The 13,588-nt window shown below is 34.2% G+C and overlaps 1 protein-coding gene across 3 annotated transcripts; it reads right to left on the bottom strand.

Annotated features, from left to right (window-relative positions):
* Nucleotides 1–2,199: 2,199 nt before the first annotated feature.
* Nucleotides 2,200–13,558, bottom strand: hnrnpua (heterogeneous nuclear ribonucleoprotein Ua). 3 transcript variants are annotated; one of them, XM_065253611.2, is made up of 14 exons: nt 13,129–13,558; nt 10,530–10,644; nt 8,154–8,227; nt 7,863–8,002; nt 7,677–7,776; nt 7,480–7,592; nt 6,820–7,083; nt 6,327–6,446; nt 6,105–6,233; nt 4,872–5,040; nt 3,932–4,204; nt 3,572–3,810; nt 3,348–3,443; nt 2,200–3,206 (listed from the first exon to the last, which is right to left on the bottom strand). In XM_065253611.2, exons 1-14 carry the CDS (start codon nt 13,556–13,558, stop codon nt 3,156–3,158), a joined length of 2,313 nt encoding a protein of 770 aa, XP_065109683.1. In that variant the 3' UTR covers nt 2,200–3,155. The 3 variants fall into 3 exon arrangements, with proteins under 3 accessions (XP_065109683.1, XP_065109691.1, XP_073668456.1); XM_065253619.2 differs by having other exon boundaries at nt 3,348–3,440; XM_073812355.1 differs by lacking the exon at nt 6,327–6,446.
* Nucleotides 13,559–13,588: the final 30 nt, after the last annotated feature.

Genomic DNA, 13,588 nt, shown 5'->3' with positions numbered 1-13,588 from the left:
CAAAATAAAAGTTCAAGTCTTTAAACTTTTTATTGGATTTAGATTAAAATATTTAAAACGTAGCATGTATTTTTTTCAAGTGGTAATGATTAAGTGATATTTTTTGATGCTGTAAATGATTTTTATACTTACTGTTGTTGTAGATTTTACAAATAAGGTTATTTCTTCCTAAAATGGATTGTTTGACTCAGCAAAAAAGCTTGTCATGAATATGTCTCTGGGCTCAGTATAACATTAAAGTAATCAGAGGTAGACCTATATAAACATGTAGTTAGAAAGTCAACATGAGTATTTCTCAATTAATAGGCCTCAATCTATAGTATTTATTTGCAGCTTTAGGAAGATCATTGCAACCCTATCAATATAACTGCCATGAAAAATTGTGATAGTGGTTTAGGGAAACCCATATTTATAGAATTATAAATAAATATAAATATAATTTCATTAAGTGCTAAAGCAAGTAAATAAAAAACAATTCAAAACAAGGACAGCCAAGTTTTATCTTCAAACTTTATTGTCTTTTGGAAACAATCTATTTCCAACAGAATGAATTAAGTTTTTATTTTTTTTTATTTTTGCAAAGGTAAAATACAAAAGATAGTAAGGTACAAAAAGAAAGGAAAAACATAGAAAATGTTAGTATGTCAATACTACATTTGTTACTTGATCAAATACCTTAAACATGAATAAATGCATCAAAACAAGCTTTAGTTAAAGTTAACTCATCTTTCACAAGACATGTAAACAATAGTTTACTAATACAAAACAGCAAAATTCATAAAATGACATGTGCTTAATATCTGCTGTATTTCATAAAGGATTGTTGTCATTGCATCAGATGTCTGGAAACAATATTTTAATTATATCGACATAAGATTGTTCACAATATATCTATAACAACTTTTACATAACTAGTTATCTGAGAAGCAATAATTTTATCCTAGAGGTCAAACTGATGACTTATGCCCTCTGTCACAGAAATAAGAAATCAGAGAAAAAATAAACAAACATTAAAGATGTTTACAGGTACAGAATGGTTCACATTTCACCTCATCCAGTGTTTAAACCGAACCAATGCTCATGAGTTACAATATTTAACTATTTTTCTTTCCTTTAAAGGCAGTTATGTATAAAAAAAACGCTTTGGAAAAGTAAGTCGGGCCGACTACCAAAACACACTTCGCTGCCTAGGTTGCATATGTGTGGATCTTTTAAAAGAAGGTCCAAAGGGGTTGTAGGGGTAGAGGCGTGTTTGTTTATGCGATTTCAAATGTCAACATTGGGTTTCAGAGATCATGGACCCTGCCTTTAAAGCTTTAAAGAGGTGTAGTTACCATCAACATCATGTTGGTTAGTACAAACTGCCATCCTGACATTGTCTTGGAAGCCTTAATTTAGAAAGAGAAAATCCATTCAAAATTAATAGTGCAATCATGATTTAATAGAAAAAGTAAAAAAATCCAGTACAAAGCCAATAAATTGTGATAATTGTAACCTGTAAAAAACTGTTGGTTTAACTTAAAAAATATGTTACCTGGTTGCCTTAATATTTTGAATTAATTAAACTTTTTTAAGTCAACTTATATTTTTAGGTCGCATCAACTCAAAACTTTAAGGCAACCAGGTAACTTACTTTCTTAGGTTGAACCAACAAATAATTTTTACAATTTGGGGATTAAAACTAAAATCACATTAAAGAAGATTGCAACTGACTTCACAAAATATTCACAAAACAAAATATTTAATATATTATAAATATATTAAAATATTTAATATAATATATTATATTTAATATCTTGCAAATCTTTAAGTGTAAACTAAAAGTTTGAACAGGCATACAGGTTAACATCCTCACATGCCTATAAAAAAACAAAATCTTATTATAAATTGTTAAGACTATGGCAAAACAAATGTCATAAAGGCATTTACAAAAAGGAAATAATTAAAATGATATACCAAATCAGCAATAATAAAAATCTTCTTCAGGTTACACTACCTAGTGGCAAAAATCCCAAATGCTGTTTATTGCTCCTTACAGAAGAAACATTTAAATATAACATTTTGATGGCTAAAGGTATCATTAAATATACAGTGACTAATATATTGTATTGGACTGTAATGTACAAAATTTTAACACCTAACACAGCAGACAAAACATTTAAAGGTGCATTGTGTAACTTTTAGAAGGATCTTTTGACAGAAATGCAATATAGTATACATAACTATGTTATTAGTGGTTTATTAAGACCTTACAAAATTAATAGTTTTTATTACATTAGAATGAGCCGTTTTTATCTGCACCGCAAGTCCCCTTAAATGGAAGTCGCCATCATGTTTCTACAGTAGCCCTAAACGGACAAACTGTTGTACAGAGCACGTTCCGTTCCTTTGTTGTCTCAGCTACTGTAGCTTCTCATTGCATTTTGGAAATTTAGGTTGATTGCATTACGCAATTTCACCACTATATGCCGCTAATAATACACAGTACACCTTTAAAAAAACATATAAAAGACAAGTATAATTTTTTAAGCACTTGACAAATTTAACCTATAGGGGAAAGACTGTTTAGCACCTTCCTTAATTTATGTACAGATAAAAAGGTTTTTAATAACATACACACCACATAATTACACTGGAAATTTCTTTCAAATACTTTAGAAGGGCCTTTATATATATCGATATATTAAAGTTGCACATAACTTAAATATAAATATACAAAGTTTTCTTCCATTGTTGTGTCATACAAGTTTATACATTAAATAATGTGTTTTTTTAACTAAGCAATATTATTGCAGCAGAACATCATTTTTTATTCATAACTGCAAATTTTCTCAACAATTTTATCCTTATATTATCCTCTACACAAAGATAAGTCTAAAAGCAAAATTCAGAACCGTAAATGTTTTTAAAAGACAAACGTCCCACCCTGAAAATACTTAGGTTCCTGATTTTTAATACGATGTCCTAGGACATAATATAAATAAAAAAAATGCAACAGGTAACCTGTGAAGCGTTTCCACAGCCTCACTTCCACTTAGATGTGTAAAGTCCTATTAAAATCTGTTAAAAACACAACAGGACATCAGAGAAAAAGGACACTCCTCTTGGTTTAAAGCTGATGATTTTGATCTCAGTCCATCACAGCTATAGTTTATTCAATAATATCCAGGATGGTACTGTTGACTCCATGGTTTCTGATTCCAGAACTGATGAAAACAAAGATGATAAAGTTTTAATTTCAGTAACAGTATGGGTAGTAGTACTCCACCAAACCTTTTTAAAGGCATCAGTGATTCAGAAATGTCCACAAATACAATATATAAATCAGAATTCAAAGAAATCCTCACCCCTTGTTGCCAGCTCTGGTTGAAAGCTTGTGCTTTGTTCATGCTATAATTCCCATTTTTAAAACCACGATTATTTCCTCCTCGACCCCTGAACTTCTGGGGACACATGCAGATATTAAATAGGTGTTGCAGGTGGATAGGCAGTGAACGTGATATTGAAGCATGCTTAGAAATAGATAAGAAAAAGAAAAGGTACATAGCAGATGTCCAGGCTGATGTCTCACCTGGTTAAAGTTGCCCCTGTTGGCACCTCTGGCCATGTTGCCCCTGTGCATGCCTCCTCCTCCTCTGCTGCCCATGTTAACCATATTACCACGACCCGGTCCCACCGGTCTGGGGCCGCCACCTCTGTTGGGCATCCCACCACCCCGATTAAAACTCCCCCGGTTGAAGCCTCCTCTGAACGGAGGGGGAGGAAGGAAACCTCTTGGTGGTCTGTTGAACCCACCTCGAGGTCCAGGCACTATTGAAGAGTCAGAAAAGCAATTCCTTTAATCAAGCTATAATCATTACAGACAACATGAAATGCTTTTGGTTTTAAAAACCACAGTTAATTTTCGTAAGGGACAAAACAGAAGTCGTACCTCCCCTGAAGTTGCCCCGGCTCTGAAAGCCTCCCCTTCCTCCTCTCTGACCGCGTCCACCCCCGCCGCGAATGAACAGATTTTTGACTCCTCGTCCCCGGTTGCCTCCTCTCTTCGGCTGAACGAATCCCTGGTTGAGCTTCTTCTCCGGCGGAAGGGAATTTCTGCTCTCTTCCTTGTATTGCTCTAGCAGTTTGGTTGCTTCCTCTTTCTGAAGCTCAACATAAAGCACTTCACTGAAACATTCACCTTCCACAGGCAATGTGTATATTCCTGAAAAAGATTACCGTAAAATACATGAATACGTTTAAAGTATATATATGTTTAAATATTATACAAAATTCATTTTACGTTTGGACATAAATGTGTGTTGGCAGTGTGTGAACACAACCACCCTACAATGAAACAAATCCACTGTTTCCTTCTTTTTAAATCCCCATCAAACTCATTAGACATGCTGTTTTGATGCTCTTGTTAATGTGACATCACACTGATAAAGCCCCGCCCACTGCCACTGACTGACTGGTTAATTTTACCCAAAAGCTTTTCTAAATGTGTTTGTTAGCCTGTTGTAGCGCTAACGCGGCTAAATATACTATTGTCTCAGACTATCTTCACAGGAATCAGATTTATTTCAGATATATATTTTTTCAGATATATACCAAAAGCGGTCACTGTCTATTGGTAAAGGAGTGAGGAGCAGTAGCTCATTTGCATTTAAAGGTACACACATGAAAACAGCACCCACCCAAATAGGTGCAATTTGGACATGCTATAATAAATGATCTGTGGGGTATTTTGAGATGAAACTTCAAGGCACACCTGAGACTTATATTCCATCTTGTAAAAATAGGCATAAAATGTGCTCTTTAATTACCCGTCCAATTAAACCGGCTTTTGTTTATGTACTTATTCTGTGAGGCACATAGTAAGATTTAACCTTTCATTTTTAGCACAGCGTGTTCGGGCACGTCTTTGCCATCTGTCTCTGCTTTTTTCTGAGTCCTCTGTATGTATTCATCATCTGTCGGGCAGATGACCACAGCTTTCCGTTGGAAGCCAGCAAACAGGCACATTTTCCTTCTTTGGGCTGGTGCTGATACGTTAGTCTACAGAGACATTTAAGTGACAATATTTAAGTGCAGTGGTCTCCGACATGGTCTCCTCAATTTTATTATTTATTTATTATAATTTTTTTATATTTTATGCATGTTTAAACAATGATAAAACGTATCAACAAGTAAAATAAAATAAAATCAACAAGTAAAACAAAAAAGTTTTGAGTAAACTATATAAAAAAGTAGCCCTCCAGATTGTTTTATCCATTGTGGTAGCCCTTGCTCACAAAATGGTTGAAAACCCATGTGGATAACATAATAATCATTGCTTTATATACCATGAAAAATAAATCATAAACAGTAAAAATAACCATTGAATAACATAAAAAAAAACAATAAAGGATGTGCATCCTCATGTTTTAAAGGTTAAAAATGTTCTTGTAGTTTCTGTAGCTCAGCTTCTTAGAAAATTTAACTGGCAACACAAAGGTCGTGGGTTCGATCCCAGAAAACACAAATGTGACCATGGACCACAAAACCAGTCAGAAGTTGCACAGGTATATTTGTAGCAATAGCCAACAATACATTCTATTGTTTTTTTAAAACAAAATCATTAGGATATTAAGTAAAGGTCATGTTCAATGAGGATATTTGGTACATTTCTTCTTAAAAATATATTAATAATACATTTATCATCATAAGTAATATGTGTTGCTAAGGCTTTCATTTGAACAACTTTAAAGGTGATTTTTCTCATATTTAGATTTTTTGCACCCTCGGATTCCAGATTTTCAAATAGTTGTATATTAATATCCCAAATATTATCCTTTCCTAACAAATCAAATCCATACATCAATGGAAATCTTATTTATTCAGCGTACTCAGATGATATATAAATCTCAATTTCAAAAAATTAACCCTTATGACTGTATTTGTGGTCCAGGGTCACAGATTAAACACATGATAACACTGCAAAAAGAAACATAGATTGAATGCACTAAAAGTCACTTTGGAGATATCTGTCTGCCAAATGCATAAAGGTAAAAAATAAACCAAACTGTTTGATTAAACTTTTTTTTTACAAGTTTTTACATTTCTAGATTATCTTTAGTCACCTGGTCAAGAATGTAGTTGCGTTTTTTACGCGCTGCAATCTCAATAAACTTCCCAAGGAAGAGCGGAGCGCGCTGAGATATTGCTGCGATCTTTGTGACATCTTTCATCTGCCGCTTCAATCCGGAAATCTGAATTTTAAAAAAAGAGACCATTGACTGTCACTTTCATTTGTCTCATTTTAACCTCATTCACCTTGATCATGGTAACACAATCAGACTCACCATCATTTTCTCTATTATTGTGTTTGTACCAAGAATGTTATATTTTCCAGGGTTGGATTGCATGTGTTTTGTAACCCATTCTGTCTTTCCAGATCCGGGCAGTCCAACCATGACTATGACCTGTATGCAATTTAACATCAGATTTTAAGATTATGAGTGAAAAAATCTAAGTGTATGTTTAGTTTGGCATACTTACATTAGTTACATATGTTATGCACACTGTAACACTACATTTGCCAAAATGTTCAGTATATTAAAGGACAATGTATTCCGCAATGCACCTTCATCAGACATGGGTTTGTGTTATTTAGAGTTTATATTTTTATTAACCAATCTCGAATTAAAAATATATAAAATCTAATCGAAGTGAGGTAGAGAGAGATGATCTCAATAATGTAGCATACTACTGTTTAAAAGATTTACATACTAGTGTACAAGTATATAAGTAAACAGCATGCTATTGTTTAATTTAATGTGTTCGCATGACACCAACCTCACAGTCCTTTTTGGTCTCAGGTCCCACTGGTCCTCTGACGCGATCACACACCGTAATGTTCTGCAGGAACGTAAAGCCATCACGTTGAGGGTAAAACGGCGTCTCTCGCTGGCCAAAGTTAAACTCAACTGCGCAGTTGTGGCAGAGCACATGCGGGAAAAGTGCCTTTCCCACAAGCTCATCCTTACTGACTTTAAAAGCGCATCCTAGATCTTGTCCATTCTTAGAGTAGGAAATCTCAACTTCTGCACCATCAAAGTTCTGCAAAGAAACACAATAACCATTTACATTTATGCAATTTATGCAGATGCTGGTGTGCAAAGTGACCTACAGTGCATTCGATGTACAAAGTATCAGTGTGTGCACTACCTGGAAATTATACCTATGGCCTTTTTGTTGCCAGCACTAAGCTTTAAGATACATAAACACTTAGACTGTACCTCTTAAAATGTTTAAGTGTAATGCAAATAAGTTAAATCTCATTAAATTTTATATATTTACATTTTTATTTTATTTAAAACTTTATTTATATCGTGCATATAAAAATATCTTACAAAAATATGTCATTTTTTTTTATTTGTATGTTAAATACAAAAAAGATTATGCAATAAAATAAATACATGCATGTTTACAAAATAAGAGTGCATGAACACTTACTATGAAGCAACCGACAACATCATTCTCATCAAATGCCTCTCCATAGTTTTCCGTCACACAGTTACTGGTTTTCTTGGCCTTAGTAGAAAAGGCATAGGAGCATGCATCCTCTCCTGTGAATATTACAAATAAACAACAGCATGAATATATTTAACTCGAATATATTTCTGTAAGAAATCAACACAAGGATCCCTGACCTAACAGAAGGGAGCTGCTTGCAAGTGACCAGCCCACCAGGACATCATGAATCTCTATTCCTTTACTGGAGATGTGCTTTACAGGAATCCTCTCAAGAATCTAGTAAAAGTAAGTGTGGGAATGAAAAAAAGGTTCAAGAAAGAACAAATCAAACTGGTAAAATCAATTTGAGATGACGGTCACACCTTCATTTCAAAGCAGGCCTTGCCCTTTGCCACACCATAAGATGCTCTTCCTCCTGCCCACAGGTAAGCAAAGCTCTCCATGGTGAGAGAAGAGGCGCTGTATCGATCCCGAGACACTTTGAAGTGCAGGTCACAGTTATCTGAGGAAATACAAAAGACCTGCTTCATCTTTTAAAGCCACAGACTGGTGTCTGAATAATTTTTGGTATGACTGTATATCATTCTTGTGTTAGTACTTTCATATTTGCATTTCTCTATTATCGTGAATAGATACTGCTGTGCTTTACTTACAGGTGTCCAGGCATACAGTAGTATCATCAAACTCCTCATCTTCTTCTTCCAGCGGTGGCTGAGGCGACTTTACCCTGAAGGATTGATCAGATAGATAAATATAATAAGTTCATGGCCTTTGAAAACTTGCTGCGAATAACCTTAAGCTCTTAGAATGTGTCAGCAATACATGTGATATTTAAAAAATATAATTTAGTTTTACAACCAGAATTTATGTTTATCTTTCAATTTAGCTTTATATAATCTAAACTGATCACATAAAGCTAAATTGAAAGATAAACATAAATTCTGGTTGTAAAACTAAATTATAGATCTCATTTTGCAGTAAATGATTTTGGAATATCTCACCTGATTCACAGAATATATTTTGAACAACAGAAGTGATTTATTGTAACAAAAAGCATTTTTTAGATCAAAGAAAAAAATGTGTGCAACAAGTTGCATTCGAAATAATAAGGGATGCACAGACATATCCGCTTATAATCGGTATCGGCAGAAAATCGCTTTGTAGTAAATCTAGCAATTTTGGGATGACTCTTCTCATTCACTAAATATATTTTGAAACAAAAGTGATTTAATGTCACAAAGCATTTTTCAGATCAAAGAAAAAATATGTGCAACACAGCTGCATTCGAAATATTTAGGGATGCACAGGTATATCGGCTTATAATCAGTATCGGCAGAAAATCTCTTTAATCTAGCAATTTTGGGATAACTCACACGATTCACCGAATATATTTTGAAACAAAAGTAATTTAATGTCACAAAGCAATTTTCAGATAAAAGAAAAAAATTTGTGCAACACAGCTGCATTCAAAATATTTAGGGATGCACAGATATATCGGCTTATAATCAGTATCGACAGAAAATATCTTTGTAGTAAATCTAGCAATTTTGGGATGACTCACACGATTCACCGAATATATTTTGAAACAAAAGTGATTTAATGTCACAAAGCATTTTTCAGATAAAAAAAAAAAATATGTGCAACACAACTGCATTCGAAATATTTAGGGATGCACAGATATATCGGCTTATAATTGGTATCGGCAGAAAATCTCTTTGTAGTAAATCTAGCAATTTTGGGATGACTCTTCTGATTCACTGAACATATTTTAAAACAAAAGTGATTTAATGTCACAAAGCATTTTTCAGATCAAAGAAAAAAATATGTGCAACACAACTGCATTCGAAATATTTAGGGATGCACCAATTTATCCGCTTATAATCGGTATCGGCAGAAAATCTCTTTTAGTAAATCTAACAATTTTGGGATGACTCTTCTGATTCACTGAATATATTTTAAAAACAAAAAGTGCTTTAATGTCACAAAGCATTTTTCAGATAAAAGAAAAAAATATGTGCAACACAGCTGCATTCGAAATATTTAGGGATGCACAGATATATCGGCAGAAAATCTCTTTGTAGTAAATCTAGCAATTTTGGGATGACTCTTCTGATTCACCGAATATATTTTAAAACAAAAGTGATTTAATGCCACAAAGCATTTTTCAGATCAAAGAAAAAATATGTGCAACACAGCTGCATTCGAAATATTTAGGGATGCACCAATTTATCCGCTTATAATCGGTATCGGCAGAAAAATCTCTTTGTAGTAAATCTAACAATTTTGGGATAACTCATCTGATTCACTGAATATATTTAAAAACAAAAAGTGATTTAATGTCACAAAGCATTTTTCAGGTGCATTCGAAATATTTAGGGATGCACAGATATATCGGCTTATAATTTGTATTAGCAGATTTCATCCCAGATTATATCCTGGCAATCAAAAGCGGCAAAACTATCTGTATCTCTTAGTATCGTTAGACGTCATTCTAAGTAATATTGGTACTGGCACATAAATGTTGTATCGGTCCATTCCTACAAATAATTGCTATCAAATGAACATTAAGCCATTTTTGCTATATATGTACAAGTGATTAGATATACAGCACCTGGAAAGAAAACAAATATATCGTAAATACAATAAACATACATATAAAAGAACAAGGTCAAATATATAACAAATGATTGTGTGAGCATTGTGATAAAAATATATCATAAAGAATGAAGACGTTTTCTTCCAGAACTGTCAACTTCCCATCCAGTATCCTAAGCTTGATACTTTAAATGTCACATCAACCCATACCTGGAGCCACATACACACACACAATGTCTAGAAAAAAGCACTTGCTCTAACTTGACGGAGATGCTGTAAAAACTGTAAACTAAGAAAGGACATTAAAAGTAAAAATGTGTGTTTCTTTGCACTCTTGAGGAACAAAACTCAGGTTTGGCTGTTTACTGCCAAAACTGCTCATGCGGTGCACAGGAACCTCAGGAGTACCAGAGGCCTGACTGCACAGTTCTTACCGGCTGTATTTGCTTTCTTCAATAAACTCAAAGTAGCCCCTTCCATGTTCATCTCGACGTCTCTTTACACCCTTCTTATTCTTCTGATCATCACTCTCGTGTTTGTCCGCATCTCCTTAGGAAATAAAACAATATAAAGTAAGGGGGCGCGCCTCCCCGCTGGACTCAACATGACGTGACATGATGGTCCACATCATTACTGGAGGATTTCCAATATATTTACACTTATTACTCTTATTTAAAAAAGGAAGGTGTGTTTAATCATGATTTCACATGTTTAAAATAAATAGTGCTTATTTAGCGCAAGCTGGTACACTGCATTACTGCTACAAAAATGAGGCAGTTGCCATGACAACTGCAAACTGTGCAATTTTGAGCTAAGTAACACACATTTTCAGATTTACGTTGCATATGCAGCTGGAAAGAAAGAGTCATCCTGGAGGTGCGAAAGACACGTTGGGCAAAACTGACAATGTGTGCATCACCTGCATTTTTGCGAATGAACCTCACTTAAACAATTATTACCAAAATTGAAATAAGGAAAGCACAAGGCGTGACTTTTAACACAGTTCAGAAATCAAGTAGAAATGCCTACATATTTGCTTTTGATGTAATAAGGAAATATCTACAGTATAACAGGTAGCAATCAAAGATATATATGTGTGTATATATAACCATAAAAACGGGATGGTCTAGCATAGTGGGTAAAGATCTAGGCTGTAATCCAGAGGTTAGCATAACCCTAAAGGGGACTATTTTTGTATAACCAGTATAATGCAAAATCCGAAAGCATCTACTGAATGAGACTAGGAATAATAACGTCCTAACATGTGCTCCTCACCACTCCAGGCAAATTAAAACAAATGAGTTGAGATCATTACGCACAGACTCCATCTGGAGCTTATGTCCTCCTTTCTTAACTTCAGCATCCTGTTACATTTCACCAAAATATCCTTCAGCTCATCTGCACTTCAATGACCTTACTTTGCTCTCCCAATAAAACCACATTAAGGATCATTTGTAGAAAACACTGCCAAATGTGTTTGAATTATTATTATCTGTAAATACCGCCTGTGAACAGTGTTGTGGGTAACGCATTACAAGTAATTACATATTAAGTACATTAGGTAATAATATTACTTTTCTGAAGTAAAGAGTAAAGTAACACATTACTTTATAAATGTACACATTAATATTTGAGTTACTTTTTTTTTAAAGTAATGCAAGTTACTTTCAGTTTAATTAATTAGAATAAAAAATTTTACTAAATTAAACTGAATGTAGAATAACGCACTATATGCGTGCGCGGCTAAGCAGGAACAGTTTGAGTCAGAAATGGAGATGAAATCTTTCTGATAAAAATATGCAATTTCGGAATGAAGAACTTCTTAGTCATAATAAACACCTGCAAGGCCTGAAAGAGATCAAACCACAGCCAAGTAAGAAAAAGTAATGCATAAGTAACTTAAAAGTAATGTATGTATTACTTTCCATGAAAAGTAACTAAGTTACACAATTAGTTACTTTTTGTGGAAGTAAAGTAACTAAATATTGTAATGCATTACTTTTAAAAGTAACTTTCCCCAACACTGCCTACATGTGAAACCCCAGCTAAAGTTTTTTTTCTGTTTTATACATAAAATCATCCTAAATATAAAAAAACAACATTCACTGGAACAAATTATTCATTAAATTTACAAAATTTTTTTAAGGTAAGTGGTCGCAATCAATGTATTTAAGCTACATTTAAACACATTTTTTTTGAAAAAAAAACAACAAAAAAAACTTTTGTTTAAATGCAGCTTAAATACATTTATTGCCACTTACCTTAAAAAAATGAGTAAATTGAAAGTTAAGTGTTCAGTGAAAATAAACTTTGATATCTAAATAATATTGACTGAGTAAGTTCATGTCATGTGAAATCAAACTTTGATGATAGATTATGAGACTTTATCCTGGACTTCACAGACAGGGTAACATTTTTATGGTTTAAATTTAAAAAAGTATTTAAAAAAAGTTTCAACTCTATTGTATTTTATATTTTTCAGGGTTGAATATACTGATGTCAAATACAACTCTCTGAAAGATCATCACTGTTTATAAAGGAGCAAATGTGAATATAAACATGATGGGTTGTTTTAACCCATGATTGGGTCAAATATGGACATTTTCTATAGGTTATATTAAACCATTAGTTGGGTTTGTCCATATTACCTAACCTTAAGTTGAACAATCCAGCACTTTTATTGTGTAAATACAGAGAATGATCAATATGCATGTTATAAATCCCACCACTAACAATGGTGAATAATAAAAATGCAAACGATTGCACATAAACTAAGTAACTGCATCAAAATTCAATTATCGTCCTCAGCTATGATTTTTACACAAATATTCTGTTCATATTTTGTAGGTCACGAAGACACACACAACGCAATTTCTTAAGAATGACCCTTAGTATGAATCATATGCTGTCAAAATGAATGAATCTGGCATTGCGCGCGCGGACACAGCTCATGATCCAAATATAACATCTGGCACATGCCCTATTAATCAATTATTATTAGCTCCATAACAGATTACAAGAATGCTATCTCACCCTTTCCAGATGCGATATCATGAGCCGTATCATCCTCGTCAAATTTCTCCATTTCATCCTCATCCTCTTGTTCCCTAAGCAGCGCATCTTCATCCTCGTCCGAGTTGTCCATCTCCACCCCGGCGTCCTCCTCATCCAACATGTCATCATCCTGATGCTCCTCTGCCTCCGCCTCATCTCCATCCTCCTCCTCGTCGGCCTCCATGCTCTCTCCAACCAGATCTTCTTCCTCAAGGTCTTCATCGGCCATGTAACCGAGTCCGTCCTCTCTTTCAGCACCGTTGGTATCGGTTGACAGCTCCTCCTGATCCAGAGCGGCCTGCAGTCGCGACATCAGATCGGCCTTCAGTCCTTTATCAGACAGATTTCTCTTCTTCAGCTCGTCCTTCAGCTCGTTCACTTTCAGCTTTTTCACATTGACTGAGCTCATCGTGACGTTTGGATCAACTGTTAAATTAAA

Source organism: Paramisgurnus dabryanus, chromosome 17, assembly GCF_030506205.2.
Source record: "Paramisgurnus dabryanus chromosome 17, PD_genome_1.1, whole genome shotgun sequence".
NCBI lineage: Eukaryota > Metazoa > Chordata > Actinopteri > Cypriniformes > Cobitidae > Paramisgurnus > Paramisgurnus dabryanus.
This window is presented reverse-complemented; position numbering and strand designations above follow the sequence as displayed.

What these genes read in the sequence shown, in the direction of transcription:
- hnrnpua (XM_065253611.2), bottom strand. Translation starts at nt 13,558, where the DNA reads ATGAGCTCAGTCAATGTGAAAAAGCTGAAAGTGAACGAGCTGAAGGAC. An exon ending in CGCTGTGCTAAAAATGAAAG is followed by an intron (nt 4,205 to 4,871) that starts GTTAAATCTTAC and finishes AATCTTTTTCAG; the next exon opens with GAATATACACATTGCCTGTG. An exon ending in ACAGGGGCAACTTTAACCAG is followed by an intron (nt 3,444 to 3,571) that starts GTGAGACATCAG and finishes ATGTGTCCCCAG; the next exon opens with AAGTTCAGGGGTCGAGGAGG.